A 22295-nucleotide genomic window follows, 5' to 3' on the forward strand; every position below is an offset into this window, starting at 1 on the left:
GTGTACTGCTGTTGCCTTCCGCATCGCTCCCACGCTGGCAGCTGTATTGACCCACCTTTAAACGCATTTTAGTTAAGCAGGCATACCATTTGCTGTCACGTCACACGGTACAAAATCTAAATACATAAATTTCCTTTTCTTATCAACTTAGATTCATGTAGACAATACTATCACCATACACCTTCAATTTATCGGTTGCAAAAGTGCCAAATGTATAAATTCAACGTTAAACGAATCGACAATGCAACCTTTCTGCAGCAAATTGAAACAAATTAAAATTTACTGTCTCGAGTCCACTTTTGAACAATTACAGAATTTCACGACTTTAGCAGTAGCTAAGCCGTAATTTATCATGTAGATATTTGCAGATGTGTGGCTTCTTGAGCCGAACAATCGAAACCTCCCTGACTTCCTCGAACATAATGAAATAGGTGGCAATGGATTTGCTGCAATACTCTTAGATTACTGTGTAGGACATGTAAATACCGTATTACTCAGGGCATTTCCTAAACATTCATCTAATTTCAGAAAGGCTGTATCTTCAACATGATTGAAGACAGAAACTTGGGACAAATTTTAACTTACGAATAGGAGTAAAAAGTTTATATTTTTCAAAAGAACCATCTGCTTTTGCAAGGGTATACCTTTTCCATGCATGCACATACAACCTTGCTGTACGTTTCACAATTTTAGGACCAAAGTTTTCACTGATATCTCACAAATATTCAATACGCCCTCCCCCGGACGCACATCAACCATGCGGTGGTCACATTCATCCCACACTTCTGGAGTTAATGCATCCGATATCTCTCACCTGGCACAACGAGAAGACCTGGGGATTTCCTCTTACATACACAACTGTCTCTAAACTGCTGGTGTCGTTCTCGAATGCTTTGTGATGTAAAGGGCCCTACTCACTCACCAACATATTGGCCGACTGACCGACCGATCAACTTCGTGGCAGCCTACACATGTCCGTATCAATTGCACTCATCGATTATAACGCCGCCCTATTGTGATTTTTTTTACCGTTGACGCTATGTTCCACGAGATTCCGACTCGTTTTACACTACGGTTTGTTTTGGATGTTTTAGAGGCAACAAGGTCCAAAAAAGCCGAGAGAGAGCTATGATCAAAGAAGCGGCTAATACAAAGAAAGAAATTCGCCCACGCTCTGTTACTTAAGGAGCTGGGAGCCGATGATTTTCGAAATCATCAAAAAATGAATGAAACATGCATTTTGGAGCTGAACATTATATAACCATTCTTAACAAAGGAGAATACAGACATGAGATAGGCTGTAAGCTGCGAGGAGGACTTAGCTACTCTACGGTTTCCAGCTGCTACCAGGTGTTACGAGGAGTTCAAATTTAGTGCAGTTGTATCCCCACAGCTACTATCTAAAATGATTCCTGAAACCTGCAACGTGACTTAAAGTTGCCTGAGAAAATGCATCATGGTAAAGCAAAATAAAAAGAACAAAAGATGTTTGTGTAAACTTTATCTACATCTACATCTACATTTATACTCCGCAAGCCACCCAGCGGGGTGTGACGGAGGGCACTTTACGTGCCACTCCATTACCTCCCTTTCCTGTTCCAGTCGCGTATGGTTCGCGGGAAGAACGACTGCCGGAAAGCCTCCGTGCGCGCTCGAATCTCTTAAATTTTACATTCGTGATCTCCTCGGGAGTTATAGGTAGGGGGAAGCAATATATTCGATACCTCATCCAGAAACGCACCCTCTCGGAACCTGGACAGGAAGTTAACTGCGATGCAGAGCGCCTCTCTTGCAGTCTGCCACTTGAATTTGCTAAACATCTCCGTAACGCTATCACGCTTACCAAATAACCTTGTGACGAAACGCGTCGCTCTTCTTTGGATCTTCTCTACCTCCTCTGTCAACCCAACCTGGTACGGATTCCACACTGATGAGCAATACTAAGGTACTGGTCGAACGATTGTTTTGTAAGCCACCTCCTTTGTTGATGGACTACATTTTCTAAGGACTCTCCCAATGAATCTCAACCTGGCACTCGCCTTACCAACAATTAATTTTATATGATTATTCCACTTCAAATCGTTCCGTACGCATACTCCCAGATATTTTACAGAAGTAACTGCTACCAGTGTTTGTTCTGCTATCATATAATCATACAATAAAGGATCCTTCTTTCTATGTATTCGCAATACATTACATTTGTCTATGTTAAGGGCCAGTTGCCACTCCGTGCACGAAGTGCCTATCCGCTGCAGATCTTCCTGCATTTCGCTGCAATTTTCTAATGCTGCAACTTCTCTTTATACTACAGCAACTCGTTATGCACTCAGCATAAACAACAGACACACAAGAAATCAAACATTTAGCAGCTCTTCATAGGAGAACGTTTGGATAGAGGCTGGATATTTCAACACTTTTTAACAAGGAAGCAAGTACTTTTTATGAATAAAAGTCCGTTGACTGTCTATATTTCGCTTTTCACATTTCCGGCAGTGTTGGGAATTAAACCTAAAAACCGAAATACATAACGTCGACTGATTTCTTTTACTCTCTCTGTGTCCAACATGAAACCATTATAAATTCGTATAAAAATGAAACAGGTGCTTCATTTCTTTCATGTCTAGAGCCATATTCCTCGCGGGCTTTAAATTTCTCCAGCAATTCTGTAATTAAAGTTTACCGAGCTTGGTGGCGCAGTGGTTAGCACACTGAACTCGCATTTTTGGAGGACGCCGGAGGAAACCCGCCTCCGGTCATTCTGATTTAGGTTTTTCGTGATTTCCGTAAATCGCTTCAGGGAAATGCTGGGATGGTTCCTTTGAAAGGGCACGGCCGACTTCCTTCCCCATCCTTTCCTAATCCGATGGGACCGATGACTTCGCTGTTTCGTCCCCTCCTCCGAATCAACTAACCAAGCAATTAAAGTTTCGTCAACCTCGTTCTCTATCATGTATACTACAACAGCTTTCAAGCCCGCGCGCATTAACAAAACGAAGTTTTGTCGGATGGTTGGCGCGACAGCATTACACACCGCACAGTTTGCTGAGTAAAGCAGTGGTGGCGAAGAGGTGAGGGGGGGGGGGGGGAAGGGGGGGGGTTCAACTGTCGGATGGTTGGTCGGTTGCCTAAGCGCCTACACACGTCCAAATTTGTCGGTCTGTCAGTTGGTGCGTGCGTGTGCAGGGCCCTTAAGAGTGTGGTGTCCTACTCTCGACTAAAATCACGCCACTCTGTTCAAAAAGAGATCACAAACGCTTATTGTAGCTGCATTATCGCCACCTTGATAACAAAAGACCGAGCGAGAAAACTAGCTGTATCAGAGACAACCCTACCGGGAAATCACATGGACCGGCAGTTGCAATTGGCGACAAGGTAAACAAACTTTTATGTCTTTATGAGTAAGATAAAATCTACCCCATGCTTCTGTCGTCATTCATGTAGACGTGAAATCGTGTTTCTGAAACATGCTACGTTAGTATTTGCCGGCCGGGGTGGCCGAGCCGTTCTAGGCGCTTCAGTCTAGAACCGCGCGACCGCTACGGTCGCAGGTTCGAATCCTGCCTCGGGCATGGATGTGTGCGATGTGCTTAGGTTAGTTAGGTTTAAGTAGTTCTAAGTTCTAGGAGACAGATGACCTTTGAAGTTAAGTCCCATAGTGCTCAGAGCCATTTGAACCATTTTTTTTTTTTTTTTACATTAGCGTTTATAGTCAATAACAGATATTTTCCACAGCACATTAGTGTTTCCTAGCGTCCTCGGCTACAGAGATATTTTTATAGTGCATTCTTTCTATCTGTACTCCCAAAGCATGATAAAACGTTATCACAGTGTCTCGCCTTCTCTCGATAACTTAAAATCCATTATCACATGGGGGCCAGAGAGGCATGGTTACATGGTTTCAGAGTTTCTCGGAGTGTCTGGCATAGTGTTTCTACTACCACGGTAAACTTAATGATCGTAATTGAACCACACAATCAGTGTAATTAGATTGTAATCATTCCTCTCTGCTTCAAAAGCGAAGGAAATTTAACAGATACATTCAATAGACTAATCTTCCTTGCAGTGTATGTTTTACCTTCATGCAGAATTTATTTCATGACTGAATGAAAAATAAGGTTCACTTTAATGAGATATTATCAAAAGACAGCATTTAGTTTCAATACTACAAATCAGAAATCATCTAATTTGTCAAAAAAAAATCTATTCAACTTTACCGTACAGCAAAATTATCTGATAATATAATCCAGCAGAAGATTTTAAAAAATAATAGAAAAAAATGTTGATATTCTATTGTCATTCAACAGGAATCAGCATACTGTATACAAAGTCAGAGAGACCGCAAAGAAATATGTTTTCATTTCTGGAGCCGTTCACCATCGATGTCTGGATCTACATGGCTACAGCTTTCCTCGGAGTGTCTGTGATGCTGTTTCTACTAGCACGGTAAGCTTAATAATAATAATCGATCCACACTATAAGTCTAATTAGATTACAATCATTTCTTTCTGCTTCAAAATCGAAGGAGATTTAATAGAGGAATTCAGATAGTTAAATTAATTTTTGTGAAAAGTCAGTTAAAAGAATTAATATTAACTTATTTCTCATTTGTAGCAAATTATAAAACAATTTGCCGCAACTGTATTTAGAACATGTCGAATGTTTCCAGCTAACTAATTTACACTCTCGTGTGCACACTTTCACAACGTAGATATTTCTTTTGGGGCATTTCATATGAGAAGGTACCTTCACACTGTCAGTGCAGCTAGCAACGAAACTGGTTGTTACGTACGTCTAGAGTTTCCGCGAAAAAGTATTACCTATGATATCAATTTATTTATTCAGAAACGAAGGTTAGAGTTTAGTAACTTACTGATATGCAGGTCATTTAAGATAGTACGCCTGGTCTCCTAAAAAAGAATAACAGAGGTCTGCTAATAGTAAACAGGGTAGAATGTTCCAAAGTTTTGGTGTACACATTGATGAGAACTTGAAATAAAATAAGCTTATTACGGAGCTTCTCAAACAATTAAGATAAGCTACATTCGCTCTTCGATAATTGCTAGCCTTGGAAACAAATCAATCAACCTCCTGACACATTTTCTACATCTACATCTGTACTCTGCGGATTACTGTGAAGTGCATGGCTGAGGGTGCGTCACACTGTACCAGTTATTTAGGCTTTTACCCGTTCACTTTTGACTCAATAATGTCTTATGGGATAATTTTCTAGAATAACTACACACTTACAAAAAGTAATGATTGTACAAAAGCGAGCAGTAAGAATAATATGTGATATTCACCCGCTACCATCATGTAGGTACCTTTTCAAGGAGTATTAACTACACCGTCATAATACAGACATTCACTAATGAAACTCGCCACAAATAATCCATCACAATTCGAGAAGAACAGTCATGTCCATTCCTACAACACTAAAGGAAAAAATGACCTGTATTACCCATCAGTACAACTGCCAGTGGTTCAGAAAGGAGTTCAATAAGCAGCAACAAAACTTTTTTCCTGTAAAATAATAAATAATGAGTTCATTAATGATAACATTATTCATGTATACATATCCTGTAAACTGAGACGTTCATCGTTATTTCCATAAGAGAATCGTTTAGATGATGAATGGTACCTGTAACTTACAACTAAGACTTGTTGCGAGAAGCGTCATGCAATCATTCCAAACTGTTTAAAGAAAACACAAAAATTCAAAATGAGGGCGAATGATGTAAAAACTGAGTTTCTCCCTACCTCTGTTAACCATTATCAATAAAGAACTAAGTCCAAACTTGCATAGATCAAGGAATTTACGTGAGCACTGACTGAAATAAAGTTTATTAAAACAAGTTACATGCTTGCTGATGGTTTATGACAAATACTTGTGGAATACGAACAAATGTGAATAACCGATCCTGCAGACGGAGCCAGCAGCATCCCAGTGCCCATCGCTGTACATAGGTAATATCATGATAGAACTGTTGAGCTGTTTTACAGAAGTTCACAGAAACGACGTGATGACTTTTAGTTATCACGCGAAATGAGTGCTGTTGGTACCATCAACGTCGATTAAAAATCTGTGTCACAGTTATAAGTGACTCAAAATGGGTTTTCCATATAAAGCCAACATGGACATTAGAAAACAGTGTGTGGATCCAATTGCGAGCTTATTTGAAATACGGCATTGATAAGTGAAAGTGCATACATTTGAAATCGTCATAAGACTTAATACATTTGAGTTCATTAGAAAATGTATTTATTGCTTTAATGTTTATTCAGCCGACGAAATAACATAATTGTTATGCTACATTGTCAGTTTATTCTTCTTAGTTCATCTTTGACGCGCATGTACAGGTACTGGACAAAAATATGGAAACTGTGATATCGGCGCCTGCAGATAATGCACTGGCAACGATGTTGGCAGCTAGCGAAATGGGAACAATGGCCGTCGACAGGGGCCTCCCACACCGTGTGTACTGGAGACAGCCTCTGGTTTCCGAGGCGCCAAAAATTGCGGCTGCCACCGACTCAAGTAAATCATGTGTTTACTAGCGTAGTAGCTGCACGTGTGGATATTCGGCCTTAAATGTTTGCGTGTTTAGGAGAATCTCTTCTTATTGATTCCCTTATTACCTGTGCTGTTGACGTTCTGGTTTGTGTTCTGATCTCGAATGGTTTTTGCTCTTTGAACGTTAAAATTCTCGCTGTTGACGACCTGGGTCGAACTGGATCGCTGGCACGGTAACTCAGCGTGTTCGGTCAGAGGGTTAACTGCCCTCTGTAATAAAAAAAAATAAAAATAAAAAAAAACAGTCAGGGATTTTCATCTGCACCGAGATGACTGGGTGTTATTGTGTCGTCTTCATTATCATCATTCATCCCCATTACGGTCGGAGGAAGGTAACGGCAAACTACGTCCATCAGGACAGTGCCTAGTGCGGCGACGTGGGTCTCCCGCATCGTCCCCCTACGCTCTGTCAACAAAAGGGACTTCGTTTCCATTTTCCAATACGGCGCGGGAAGCACGGTGGTATTCAAAACAGGTTCGAGCCGTCTCGCAATGGATAAAGACAGGTTATGTATGGTTTTCAAGGAATACTTATGCCATTCTTAGTGTAAAATAGTGGCAAGTTCAGGTAACAATGATGAAGGTGGATAGCGATCACTCCCACTTCTATCCAAAGTAAACCACAAAGGCTCAATAATATTGAGAGCCGGTGACGTGGACAGGGGAGATATAATAATTCATCCTCTTTCTCACAAAACTAGCATCACCACTGGTGAATAATCATTGTACCGTGTGATTGCCTGATCAAACAAACTAGTCACATAAACGTGATGCAATTCTGAGCGGCCCATTCGGCATGCTGTTGGGCCCATCTGAACCGCGCAGAAAGGTGTCAAGGTTGCAAAGATGGACCTCGCCTTGGATGTCGGGAGTGATTTTGGGCATCATGCAACCTATTGCGCACTTTTTGAGTCGTAACACTACGTCCTGTGGTTGCACGAAAAGCATTATTCAACATGGTGGCGTTGCTGTCAGGTTTTCTCCGAGCCATAATCCGTAGGTAGCGTCATCCACTGCAGTAGTAGCCCTTGGGCGGTCTGAGCGAGGCATGTCATCGAGAGTTTCTGTCTCTCTGTATCTCCTCCACATTCAAACAACATTGTTTTTGTTCACTCCGAGACACCTGGACACTTCCCTTGTTGAGTGCCCTTCTTGGCACAAAGTAACAATGTAGACGCGATAGAACCGCGGTATTGACCGTCTAGGCATGGTTGAACTACAGACAACACGAGCCGTGAACCTTGAAACGCGTATTTATTTAGTACAGCGATGGCGAGGCATGACAGAATCTCTGACCAGAGAGTTATTTATCGTTGCTAGTCTGCGCTTGACCGCGCGAGAGTTCAGTAGCATGTAGGGAGTCAGTAACTGCAGTTGCGAGGCAGTTGTTGCTAGTTGCACTCAGTCAGTGCTAGTAGCGCGCGAGAGACAGTCGGAGTTGTGTGTGAGGAGTCGGCGGGCGTCGACATGGGCCTCTGGTCAAGATTCAGGACGAGGTATATTTTTTAAATAAGGTAATGAAGCAGCATTGCGCTCATCTCATAATGTAATGCATCTTAAGTGTAATTAATTTGTTCAAGAATCGCCCCAATAATAATTTTGTTTTCAAACCAAGCATTTTAACAAAACAAACATTTTATTGAAAGAAAATTTCCCATGCATTTCCTTAAAGAAAAAATTTACTTAAGTTCAAAGAATTTTGCGATGCATTTCCTCCAAGCTATGGCGAAAAATAAGAGCAGATGCAGTTTTACTGAGGTAAGAATTTGAGTTTAATTAGTGAACAGGGCCTAAGATCGACATTTCGGTCTATTTACGTTTTCATTGTCACTAAGATTTCATTATCATTGAATTGTCTTACATTTTTGTGGGCAGCTTACACATGGGTCAGATTGCTAGTTCTCTCATTTTTTATTGAATTGACATACATTATTGCTGGGAGGTTACACTAGGTTCTATTCTCATTAACATTTAAGTATTGTCTTTCAAAATTTTGTGGGGAGGTTACAACCTCCTTCCTGGTGGAATGACTGGAACTGATCGGCTGTCGGACCGCCTCCGTCTAATAGGCGCTGGTCATGCATTGGATTTTACATCTTTGGGCGGGTTTAGTGACATCTCTGAACAGTCAAAGTCACTGTGTCTGTGATACAATATTCACAGTCAACGTCTATCTTCAGGAGTTCTCCTGGCGCGCGAGTCGCCTAGTGTGGCGTCTAATGAAATAAGGCTTGCACTTGGCGGCCGAACTTCCCGTAGAAGGGCCTCCCGGCCAACGATGCCATACGCTCATTCCCATTTTCAGGAGTTCTGGGAACCGAGGCGATGCAAAACTTTTTTAGATGTGTGTATTTCAAATACATTTGGCATGTGCTTACGCGGGTAAAGCCACGTGTACGAAGCTCATCCAAACCCCTGGAACGATTTCAACCAAATTTGGTAGACATATTAGTTACGATCTGAAAAGAAATACAGTGGGGGTAAGAACCACAAGCGTCTTCGTGAGGTTGGAATGATAACACGGAGCCGGCCGAGGTGGCCGAGCGGTTCTAGGCGCTACAGTCTGGAACCGCGCGACCGCTACGTCGAAGGTTCGAATCCTGCCTCGGGCATGGATGTGTGTGATGTCCTTAGGTTAGTTAGGTTTAAGTAGTTCTAAGTTCTAGGGGACTGGTGACCTCAGAAGTTAAGTCCCATAGTGCTCAGAGCCATTTGAACCATTTTTTGATAACACGGAGAGAGAAGTGGTAATAGGAGATGGACAGACAGAGTGGCGGAAGCATGAGATGGACACAGATAGGAGGGAGGAGGAAGTGGACAGAGAGAGGGGAGTGGCAAATGGACAGAGAGAAGGAGATGGACAGAGAAAGGAAAGATGAGCAGATGGAGAGAGACAGGGACGAGGAAGAGATTGGCAGAGAGAGGCAGAAGAGGAGATGGACACAGAGTGAGCAAAGGAGGGGATGAACTTATAGAAGATTGGATTAATTAATTCGTAACAAAACTGGGATACTCACCTAGTTATAATCAGTAAGGAAACACACAAATATTAAGTGGCGGACATCGAGTAAGACGCTAATAAGAACATTAATTATTTGCAAAAAATACCTTTTATGAGTGTCGTTTAATCTGCCTTTATTCTTGAAGGAGAAATGTACGCTGATAGATCACTTTAGGACTCACATCATCAGCTATCTAAAAGAGAAATGACACTCAACAATTAAATAAAATAAAAATGTAATTGTTCCAAGCGTGTGTTGTGTCAATTTGCAGCACTGTTGCGTTGTGTCTACACTTCATCGACGTAAACCTGCCCCTTAAAGCTGCCAATATTGCAGCCGTTTTTTTCTTCTAATGTTGCTTTATCTCCGACTTTATTCCTGTTCGCGTTCCAATCACTCTCTTAGGCAGATTGTGCGTGGAAGTCTCAGAAACTGATTCTAGATTGTCTTACTAGACCGAAATCACAGACAGCCTCACGCCTGACATTAATTAATCTTCCCCGCTGTTACACACACTGGTAGACGTGTGAGACGCCGCTCCTTGGGTGATCATGTCTCTGTTTGGAATTCTTTTTAACAGTTAAATATGATACGGTTCTCTAGGCGAAATAAACGACTCGACAGTTCCGATTTGTTTGCCACCATAACGTGCAGTGCCTCTTACGTGCACATATCGTGTTACAGGTTCGTTTATCTTCAGAAACGCTTAATGGTCGCTTCGTATTTCTGCTTTGAGTAGATGATTGTCAGCGACGACTACGGTGGAAGGAAATACTGGAAGTATGCTAGAAACATGTTTCATTGACAGCGCTGCCAACAGAACATGCAGTGACAAGTCTTTATTTAGCACAATTCGAGCTTTGAACTGTTAAACTTATTATTATTATTACGCGAGGTATGTCCTGCTACTTTACTGAAGGCAGCAGGAATGTAATTGTAAGAGACAGTGCACCAACCTCTTGCTAGTATGGTTTTAAGTAACAATAACGGTTACTAACAGGATTAATTACCTCTGCAGGAGAAGTCGGACGTATTACACCATGCAACCCTGAGAAATGTACGTTGCTAGTAGTAATATGTGATTAAGGCCATTGGTTTGAACTGTACACTCCTTTATTAGGGTTCGACCCAATGAAGGAGGTATTTACATGTCCTAACGAGACGCAACAAAATTTCCCACATTTATAAAGAACTGAAAATGGTAAAACTGACGTTGACTCACAGATAAATTTACTAGCAAAGTCTAGTCATTAAATGTCGGACCCTTTAATCTGTCGTTTTTTAAGCAGCCACAAAACAGTGTATAAATTTGGTACAAATTTAGGAGCAGAAATAAGTTCATACCATCTTTTTTAGCAATACTTGGTTCAAATGGCTCTGAGCACTATGGGACTTAACATCTGAGGTCATCAGTCCCCTGTAACTTAGAACTACTTAAACCTCACTAACCTATGGACGTCAGACACATCCATGGCAGAGGCAGGATTCGAACCTGTGACCGTAGCGGTCGCGCGGTTCCAGACTGAAGCGCCTAGAACCGCTCGGCCACACCGGCCGGCAGAAATAAGTAAAGTGAATTATTTTGAGGAGTCGAAGTCAATACTGTCAGGTTTCAGATAACCTTTGAGATTCGAAATTTATGATTACTTTCACTGCTGCGAAGGAAAAACGAATCAGATCTTTATTTTCACCCAAAATGTCTTTTTATGTTTTATTTCAGTATTTTTCGGTTATTTATTAGATTGTTTTAGGAATAACATATATCTGTAAATTTCTTGCAGTTTAAATGAGTATAAACAACATTTATGGACTTTCTGGAAAAGTGAATTAAGAGAAAGAACTCAGTCATTAGGCAACCAAAAAGACCGAACACAAAAATATTTCAGAAGTGCTTCACCTGTGGACTTGACTTTTGTCGCGCAGTAAATACAGTTACACTTGCGGTAGCAAAAGTATGATATGGAATGTATGTGGATCGATGTGCAAATATTTTGAGATTTATTTCATTCTGTTTCTTTGTGTGTTATTTATCCCACCGTGGGTATTACTTGAAACAATGTCCAAGGCTGTTTCCGACGTACTCTGCCGTTTACGATTTACGTACTGCCTGCACACTTCTCTAGATTTTGGTATATAGCGCTAGTTTTGTTTACGTAATCAGCCTACAATAAACTTATTGATAAGCTCTGAGTGCCCGTAAAATAACAGTTCAAGAAAAAACTCTGACTGATTAAACCATTATTAACATTACAGCAGTTTTATGTAGGCTTTTAAACTATTTCGCGAACAGTTTTACAATGAAGCACACAAACGGTCTGAAATATTACCAGCACATTTCATATTCATTTGCAGAATTTTCAGCTACCTCATTACAGTGATTATTATATCACTGTTTGATTAACATATTATTTGAAGCCGGCAGTTGTGGCCGAGCGGTTCTAGGCGCTTCAGTCTGGAACCACGCGACCGCTACGGTCCAGGTTCGAATCCTGCCTCGGGCATGGATGTGTGTGATGTCCTTAGGTTAGTTAGGCTTAAGTAGTTCTAAGTTCTAGGGGACTGATGATCTCAGATGTTAAGTCCCATCGTGCTCAGAGCCATTTATTATTTGAAAAATATATATTTCAATCTATAGTCGTAATTTATTTACTTTTCCTACTGGCTACCGGCTGTAGACTGTACCAATTTCATGGTATCCCCTGGCACGCAGTCGTCACACTGGCTTCCCAAGTAGCTGTGTCAATTTTGACAAACCTAGTTGGGAAACCAGTGCTACGAGTTCGCGCCACGTAATGGCCCGAAGACAGCACTGCGTACCGAAGTACGTAGCCAATCGGTAAAACAATTAAATTGCGACTGTAGACTAAAACATATATTTTTTCAGTATTACATGGGTCGCTGTTCCACCAACAATATGTCGGGAATCTGTAACATATTATTTGATTGTAATGATTCGATCTTCTTGTCATCTAGTTTCATTTGTGCGATGTATCTGTTCTTTCGTAAATTGTAAACCAGTTGTCTTCCTGCAGAGCTACACCGTCCGAGTGGAAATCGTCGCACCCATGCTCTGCGGAATCGGAAGAGCTGGAGAATACACTCACCATGAGCAACTCTATCTGGCACAACTGTGGCTCCATAATGCAGCAGGGATCCGATATAGCTCCACAGTAAGCCTAAGGAGTTCTTGATATTCTATTGGCAGTTTTAATATTTGTAAATGTACGCTTTAAATAGCTCAAAAACGAATTGAAAGTACTAGACGGTCACAGTTTAGTTTTTTAATATTGTAAGACTCGGTTCGTGTTTTGTAACCGTGGTGGTCTAGCGGATAGGGCACTAGATTCTAGCCCTACAAGTCTCAGGTTCAGTCCGGAATAGAGGTGGGGATTTTCCTTCATTACAATCCTTCCAAGAAGGCCCCAGGTCGATTCAGTCTGCGATAAAATTAGTACCGGAGATCTTCTTCATGGGTAAAAGGCGACCGGGGCGATAGTCCTGCCACCATTCCATTCCTAGTGCTACGACGAAGATGATGATGTTTGGTTTGTGGGGCGCTCAGCTGCAAGGTCATCAGCGCCCGTACAAAGTCCCAATTTTTTTTCCACTCCAATTCTTTTTACACAGTCCAGTTTAGCCACTATCACGAATGATGATGAAATGATGAGGACAACACAAACACCCATTCCCCGGGCAGAGAAAAATCCCAAGCCGGCAGGGAATCGAACCCGGGACCCCGTGATCCAGAGGCAGCAACGCAGTCCATTAGACCATGAGACTGCGGACGCCACGGCGAAGAAAGACTGCTCTCTTCCTCTAGTCAGGCCAATATCCTGGTCACGGGCTTGTGCCACAGACGTTACCTTTGCATTTTGCGTTTCGAGTTTTAATACCTCCTATTTAGATACGATTCATTATGGCGCCCATCCGGATAGCAAAATAGTGGTCATTGAGGAGTGGCGTCAAACGGGTTAACTAAGGAAACGATTTGTGTGGCGCAACAAGATAGTCAGACAGGATTGCTGTTGCCCGGAAAATGGTCATTTTGTTGACAGTTTGTACTCCACTTTGAGCTCTCATATGTCCATGAACACATTTTTCTGCGTAAAGTTATGCACCGAACGAGTAGTCTCAGGGTTCAGACCAGCAGAGATAAGTGCGTGTTGTCAGTTACCTCTTTATGGATTTTGCTTTAATCCGAAGCCAACAGAGAATACTACGTTATAGCGGAGTTGCGTCAGTTTAATTATTTCCCAAACGTACCTATAGGACGTCACGGAATGCCACATGTGAGCGTGACGTACACACACCACTTAATATTAGAGTGAAACTGCAGTTGTTCCACCTCACATAAATTTTATATAATTTTCCTCTGGTTCTTTGCTGTTCTTTTCCAGTGTCACTCTTTTGTTCCTTTGTACCAGATAGGAACTGACAGCAGATTACTGTAAACTAATATTACTGCAAGTAGTTCTTATTCTGTAGCCCTAAATAATTCAAAAAGAAGATAGCAGCAGACTACCTTATACTTTACTACCATGTCAGACGCCTTATATGTGAGTTACGTTGTATAGATAAGGGAAACAAAATATTCTTTTGACTTTCTCATTAAGCAAGTTCTGCAGGAATTCAAAATAAGCTTCGAGTAGATCTACAAAATCACTGAAGGATAACAGTTCAGTGTATATACACCAGCAACCAATATGAAAACTAATAGAATTTTAACAATTACTCGATGCGAATTTTGCGAATGAAAGTAACTTAAAAAAATTTTGGTGGCTCCACTAAGCAACGTAAAGCTAAACTTTCTAACATCTCTACCCATTACATTCATTAACACAATGCAGGCCAGACCTTAATGAGTGTGTTCTAATAGACAATTTAGCACATGTTTTGACATTATTCTTACTATCGAAAGTAACATATGCTGTGGTCTCATTTCAGAGCTATTTCGACGCGGATGGTAGCAGGAATCTGGTGGTTCTTCACTCTCATCATGATCTCTTCGTACACTGCAAATCTTGCAGCGTTCCTTACAGTCACAAGGATGGACTTCCCAATAAATAGTGTACAAGATCTCGCGAAGCAATCCAAAATTAAGTACGGAACGTTCGAGAGGGGATCGACTGCAGCCTTCTTTCGAGTAAGTTTGTTTGTTTCCTGCTCTAGTGCTAACGAATTGTACTAGTATTCTGAATGCTTAAACCGAACTCCAGCTACGAAACACCATTAATGATACCCTGCTGTTCACAGCACCAATACTGATCCGCCATAAATCAATAACTTGGGATATTATGCTTCATATGGTTCTCCTGTTATGAATGTTCACCTTATTTAGAATTTATACGGCTTATAAATACAAAATATCTGCTTCTGAACAGCTGTTCTGTTGCCATAGTACAGGGTGGTTATAAGTACACTTTTTCTGCCTGCGAGGACCCTCATGAAACGTGAGTGACCGTAGGACAATGAAACTTAGTCGAAACATTTGTAAAGACAAACACATTTTAATCTCCACATGAGAGGGTAACATCTATTAATAGCGTACCATGTTGACATTCCAGGTTACAAACGTTGCTCAGTGTGACGACCATCTGCATCCACCAAAGCCTGAAGCCACGTTAGATACCATTTCACGACTTCACCTTTTGTAGTCTTGTCTTCCTCAGTTGCGTTTAATATTACAGTATATTGATATTTTTACTTTATGGACCGTCTGACAGCAACTGAATGAAACACAATTTTAATGCCATATGTGTTTCGCCTTTATTTTCTGCAAGGCATCTTCAGTGGCCTGCCGGCCGCGGTGGTCTAGCGGTTCTAGGCGCGCAGTCTGGAACCGCGCGACTGCTACGGTCGCAGGTTCTAATCCTGCCTCGGGCATGGATGTGTGCGATGTCCTTAGGTTAGTTAGGTTTAAGTAGTTCTAAGTTCTAGGGGACTGATGACCACAGTAGTTAAGTCCCATAGTGCTCAGAGCCATTTGAACCATTCAGTGGCCTGGAATATGTACATATGTTCGCTATTTAATTTACATTTTGGTCACTGTACCTATACGTTATAAACAGTTCTGGGTGTTGGTATTTCCTATTAGGTAGTAATGTTTTGAACTGTATTTACAGGTTGCGTGGACGATTTCCTACATGTTACGCTCCTGTTGCAATTTTGGTGTTGTTGTTCTTCTTCTAAATGCCAATTTGCGGTTTTTCCCACATTTCACAGCACTATGAACCAGACACTTGTTTCGATGCAATGTTTAGGTTTGTGTTGCCGACTGTCAGATGTTATTGCCAAAGATCGAATGTTATTGCCGAACATCTGACAATCGGCAACACAAACCAAAACATTGCATCGAAACAAGTGTGAAGGTCATAGTGCTGTGAAATGTGGGAAAAAAATCGCAAATTGGCATTTAGAAGAAGAACAACAACACCAAAAATGCAACAGGAGCGTAATATGTAGGAAATCGTCCACGCAACCTGTAAGTACAGTTCAAAATATTACTACTTAATAGGAAATACCAACCACCACAACTGTTTATAGCCTATAGGTACCGTGGCCAAAATGTAAATTAAATAGCAAACATATGTACATATTCCAGGCCACTGAAGATGCCTTGCAGAAAATAAAGGCGAAACGCGTATGGCACTAAAATAGTGTTTCATTCAGTTGCTGTCAGACGGCCCACAAAGTAAAAATTATCAATATACCGTAACATTTCACAACTGTTCACAGCACTTTTCGAACGGTGGAACGTGGAATATTAAGCTGCCGTGACAAAGCTCGTGGATTGCTTGAAGATCGCACAGTGCGTCCAGCATTCTCAGGCACGGCAACAGTAACTTCTTCAACAATGTGTAGCGCAACTGGCTGTCGACCTCTCCCAGAAGTAATTCCCAAATCCAACCTCGGTGCCGGAAGGGGACCTCTCTGAATTCCTAATGCGTCGATACTCGCGAAGAGCAGCAACAATGTTGCTATTGTTTTGAGAAAACAGGTTTACGAGTAAAGACTTGCTCACGTTTTCCAGACTCATGTTGACTGTCTGAAACTGTGAAGTACCCTGATGGTTGCGCTTCAACCCTACGTCGTCGCAACCGTGTTGGCGCCTAAGGGCAAGTCATGATAGGTAACACCACTAACAACGCAAATCCTGCAGCACACGATCTGAACATCATTCCTATAAAGTTGGGTACCCAAACGATAAACAGTGTTCTGTCTCTACTGACTCAAGTAGCGAAATATTAATTATAACTAATCTGTATAATCAGAGAAACACGAAATACTAATCGGCCATATAGCTTTTCTAATATTCAGTGTGAAGTATTTGTTAAAAACTTGGTTGTTTAAAAACTCGTTCACACACGGATGGCTAAGTAATAATTCCAGCCGCACTTCTTTGAAAATAGACTGTACTGATACAAACCATCTTTTTTAGCAATACTTTCTCATTTTTAGTAAGCATATTGGCCTCATTTCTAAGGAGTCAAGTCACGCGTGGAGCGAGGTATTCTAGTCCTTCTCACAGAACATTCTACAAATTGGGGACTTAATACACTCTCGCACATCATAGAAACTGTGATGTTGCGATAAATGGAGTAGGTTATTCGTCCACAAAAAAGAATAATTGACAGGGAGAAAGGAAGCTGGTCACCCTCGCCGGAGGATCATTATCACAGAATGGACGAAATATGAGCGTGAGATAAATCTCTCACCTTCGTTATGTTCTAGCAGATGATCTACGGACATAAATGTTCATTTAGAAAAAAAATGACGGCTTAATTGAATCGCTAGAAAATCATAAAATACGTAGCTGGCTCAGATAGTGATACAGTAAACGCTAAAACTGTATGATTAATCCAGTTACAATTCTACACAAAAGCTTATGTATTCGACACCATCAAGAACCGTAACAAAGTTTTTGTATGAGGGAACGAAGTCAAAGAGATGCGTTTTCCTGAGATCATGCACCAAGACATTTCGATTCAAGTTAACTATGCATGGGTGCTGACTTGAGAAAGACACCATTGAGAAGATATCTCATAATTTTAAACACTGGAAGTCACGTAGTTGCTAAGTCGGAGAAAACGTTGTATGCGTTGTCCTATGAAGAATGTTTGGGCATACATGAAATATGTCATGGGGTATGGAATTGCGAAAATTGACTTCAGAGTGTACTGAAGATAGATTCGGCAAACAATCCGTCGCACGTAGTCATTACAGTTGGGAACCTACAATACTTGCAGTAACATGGAATAGAAATTACTCTTGAATCTGACCACATCACCTAGTCTAACGTTCGTTGTAGTATCACGCTTAAAAGTTACTCGCGAATGTCAGCTAACAATGGAACTTGCCATCAAAATTGTAAGATGAAGACAATACTGATGCGCCTTTTTAACTGTAGGTGTTGGAAGTTCACCATCACTTCACAGAAATTCCATAGGATGAGCTACTAGCACGAACCCTTGTCAAGTAATGAATTACTATAACAATCGTGCCTGCAACGGATTTTGGTTTATCCTAAAAGTTCTACGAACGTACTGACAAAGTTAAAACTGCCTCTTAGTGTAAGGTCAAGAGACTGACTTTAATAGGGACGTTTATAAAATCGATCGAAAATGTCCATTTCCAATTTTTTTTTGTTTATTAGTGGAGCTCATGGGTAATAAATTCACAAATCGCATCCGAAATGCCTGAAAAATAATTAAATATGTGACGCGACCTTCCTGCGATGTCTATTTTTTGAAGCAATACTTCAGTATCTACAGGATCAGAGGGATAACAACTCCTACATTAAAGGAGATTCTTCTGGATGTTGCCAACCTCACTATCACGTTTCTGGCCGATCCTGAAGTTCTAAAAATGGGTATTCTTGGCGAAACCCAGAATCCAAATGTGTCTCTAGATTCACTCGTATGGAAAGGCCTAAAACCACATTTTATCTGCTACATTTGTCAGAAATGCAACTTATGATACAGTTTTTGTATTTAATGATGGTAACTAGGAAGGATGAAAGTATTAGAGAGAATGGGCTTCAAGATAGGAAATTTCACTCAAAATATCTTGAGAAAAATAGATTTACAGCGTCTCTATGCAGTTGAAACCTCAGTTAAGGACACGGTAAAGGAAAGAAGACAGAAAAACAGAAAGCAGAAGAGAAGCTTACCAGGAGAGAAACTTTGAAGGGAAATAGGACCCTGAGTACAAATATGGAGCCTTCTGAAGAGGTGACATAAGAAAAAACGTTAAGTTGAACTTTCAATTGCACTTCCTGAAAATTATGTTTTTTAAAGTTTATATACCCTCCTATCAGAAACTATGAATGCTAGAATTATGAAATTTTGTATACTTATTTCTGTAAACTCAGTAAATGCTGTCTTAAGAGTAAATTTTGAAATTAACAGTGTAAATTGAGATATGGTACAAAGTGCTTGGAATTCTGTATGAGTTTTATATTATACTAACAGAATTCCGATTAAAAATTATTAAAATTCTCGTATTCGAAATATTCAAAAATTCTCATGATAGAAGCTTACTAAATACAAAGTGATTAAACAGAGAACATTTTATAGAAATCTCTTGAATAGTTTCTGTGAAAAATGTACGTCTTATTTTTTGAAAGAAAATTTTTTAAATTATATAAGAAGTTAACTATATATAATCGAAGGAACTTAACAGTAAATGTGTTAATTTCATGTAAAGCGTAGTACAAAATTTCATTCATGTATCTTCAAAATAGTGGACCTGGTGCATCTTTTAAGTAGTTCGTGTGTTTCATGAACGTCTCCCCTTTAATATGTTGATATATAAAATATCAACTTCTCCTAAACACAACTAAATTTAAGTCGTGGATTCTATAATTTCTGTCTGACAAGTAGTACTTTCGACAGATCTTCATGTATTCACGACAAACATTCTGCAGTACATAAACTTCGATTAATTACTTAATACAAAATGATGTCTGAAATGAGGACAATAGAGACGAACGACGATATAGGTTTGTTTTAGAGCTGTGGAAAACTACCACGAAAAAAAATCGGTTAGTTCCGATCACATTTACTACAGACAAAGCTGAAATGTGGAATCCAATAACTTCTTGTAGATCTGTAGAATTTAACCAACTGTCATCTAACAGAAGCTAGTTATGCTAGCTCAACACGGTCTGTAGCCGTTTGCAGAGCAGCATACTGTAGCTCGGTATGAATTAATTGTATAGATTTGGAGGGTTAATTTTCACTAACCACTATATACGATGAAGTAGGTATTACCTTTAATGTATATTCAGCAGAACAACCAAACAAGATTATCAATTTTAAGGCGTATAAAGCAAAAGAGGGGCAAACACGTGCACAGAGTTTCGCTACACGGAAAATTCTGCGCTCTTACCCTCTTCGTGACGCAGACGGAGTGGACAACAATGAGTGCAATCTTCATATTCAGTATGTATCATTAACCACCCGCTCTTAAAGTATTTACACCCTTCTCGTCTCTTTTGTTCGTGTCCTGTGAGCTTGCTGATTACTCCCAACGCTTAACAAACGAAAGAGACAAAAAAGAAAGAAAGAAAAAGCTTGCGGGAGTGAGACGAGCGGTAGTTAGCGCTGTTCAGTCAACAGCGGAGGCTCTCGCCAGGAGAGCCATACAGACTGAGGACCCGTGCCTGCGCAGCGGACTCACAGCCACACACACAGTCTCTGCGCACGTCTCCACAAGAAAGCGCACTAGTCAACGTACTCTGAAGGATTTTATTTCCGTTATTACTACTTATATTCAGTATTTTCATTACAAGATTCTAGCAAGCTGTTACTGCTTCGGAGCAGTGCAAAGACTTTTTGTGGCATTTTGTCGTCTCTGTCCGTAACAAACACACCAAAGAGGAATGAGGTACTTAAAAACACTGGTGCCGGAGGTTGGGGCTTGTATCTCAACTGAAGTTTCCTAACAGACGCGCTTGTGACATAGGCCTATTTAAAAGTAAAAGAGGTCTCGTGCTATGTTAGCGATGCGAGATGTGAAATAACGTTTAAATGTACAGCATGTCATTCAATGAACAAGGATTTTTGAACTTGCGCGCCAACTGCGGATGAAACTTAGTGAAAATTTCTGTATTTGCAGACTCAGTGCGACGCATTAAAACTCTTGATGGAAAAGGTTGTTCGTAAATGAATTGGCAATAATCGCTATATTTTTAGAACATGATGGAAGAGACTGACTTAACTATGCAATTCACGGCTACAGAACACTCATAAAATTACACTACTGGCCTATAAATTGCTACACCACGAAGATGACGTGCTACAGACGCGAAATTTAACCTACAAGAAGATGATGCTGTGATATGCAAATGATTAGCTTTTCAGAGCATTCACACAAGGTTGGCGCCGGTGGCGACATCTACAACGTGCTGACATGAGGAACGTTTCCAACCGATTTCTCATACACAAACAGCAGTTGACCGGCGTTGCCTGGTGAAACGTTGTTGTGATGCCTCGTGTAAGGAGGAGAAATGCGTACCATCACGTTTCCGATTTTGATAAAGGTCGGATTGTAGCCAATCGCGATTGCGGTTTATCGTATCGCGACAGTGCTGCTCGCGTTGGTCGAGATCCAATGATTGTTAGCAGAATATGGAATCGGTGGGTTCTGGAGGGTAATACGGAACGCCGTGCTGGATCCCAACGGCCTCGTATAACTATCAGTCGAGATGACAGGCAACTTATCCGCATGGCGGTTATCGTGTTGAAGCTGCATGGGCAGCTGTACCTGTACACGCCATCCAAACTCTGTTTGACTCAATACGCAGGCGTATCAAGGCGTTATTACGGCCGGAGGTGGTTGTTCTGGATACTGATTTCTCAGGATATATGCATCCAAATTGCGTGAAAATGTAATCACATGTCAGTTCTAGTATGATATATTTGTCCGATGAATACCCGTTTATCATCTGCATTTATTCTTGGTGTAGCAATTTTAATGGCCAATAGTGTACTTAACCAATATTTTCCCAGATGCGCAATGTTCGTTGATTGGAATAAATAAACAAGAGACATCTTTTGTTGTAGATGAGTTTTGCTATTTGGGGAGCAAAATAACTGATGACGGTCGAAGCAGAGAGGCTATAAAATGTAGACTGTCTACGGCAAGGCAAGCGTTTGTGAAGAAGAGATAAGTGTTAACATTGAGTGTATATTTAAGTGTCATGAAGTATTTTCTGAAAGTATTTGTATGGAGTCTAGCCATGTATCGAAGTGAAACGTGGACGATAAATAGTTTAGACAAGAAGAGAATAGAAGCTTTCGAAACGTGGTACCACAGAAGAATGCTGAAGATCACGTAACTAATGAGGAGGTACAGAATAGAATCGGGGAGAAGAAGAATTTGTGGCACAACTTGACTAGAAGAAGAGATCGGTTGGTAGGACACGTTCTCAGGCATCAAGGGATCATCAATTTAGTATTGGAGGGAAAAGCGGATGGTGAAAATCGAAGAGGGAGACCAAGGTATGAATACACTAAGGAGATTCAGAAGGATGTAGGCTGCAGTAGTTACTCGGAGATGAAGCAGTTTGCACAGGGTAGAGTAGCATGGAGATGCATCAAACCAGTCTTTGGACTGAAGACCACAACAACAACAGTCTTTTGTTAGTTTCATTTACATTTACAACATTTTACAAACAGTGAAGAAATTTGAAGTTTCAGTCGGTGAAAACATTTTTTCCA

The 22295-nt window shown here is 40.8% G+C and overlaps 1 protein-coding gene across 1 annotated transcript in view; it reads left to right on the forward strand.

Annotated features, from left to right (window-relative positions):
- LOC124722311 (glutamate receptor ionotropic, kainate 2-like) overlaps window positions 1–22295 on the forward strand; it is a 593330-nt gene that overhangs the window by 462354 nt on the left and 108681 nt on the right. The window contains exons 11-13 of the mRNA XM_047247491.1: window positions 4305–4443; window positions 12606–12743; window positions 14518–14716. Coding sequence (XP_047103447.1) covers window positions 4305–4443; window positions 12606–12743; window positions 14518–14716 — 476 coding nt within the window. The remainder of the gene's footprint in view (window positions 1–4304; window positions 4444–12605; window positions 12744–14517; window positions 14717–22295) is intronic.

Source organism: Schistocerca piceifrons, chromosome X (genome assembly GCF_021461385.2).
Source record: "Schistocerca piceifrons isolate TAMUIC-IGC-003096 chromosome X, iqSchPice1.1, whole genome shotgun sequence".
Lineage (NCBI taxonomy): Eukaryota > Metazoa > Arthropoda > Insecta > Orthoptera > Acrididae > Schistocerca > Schistocerca piceifrons.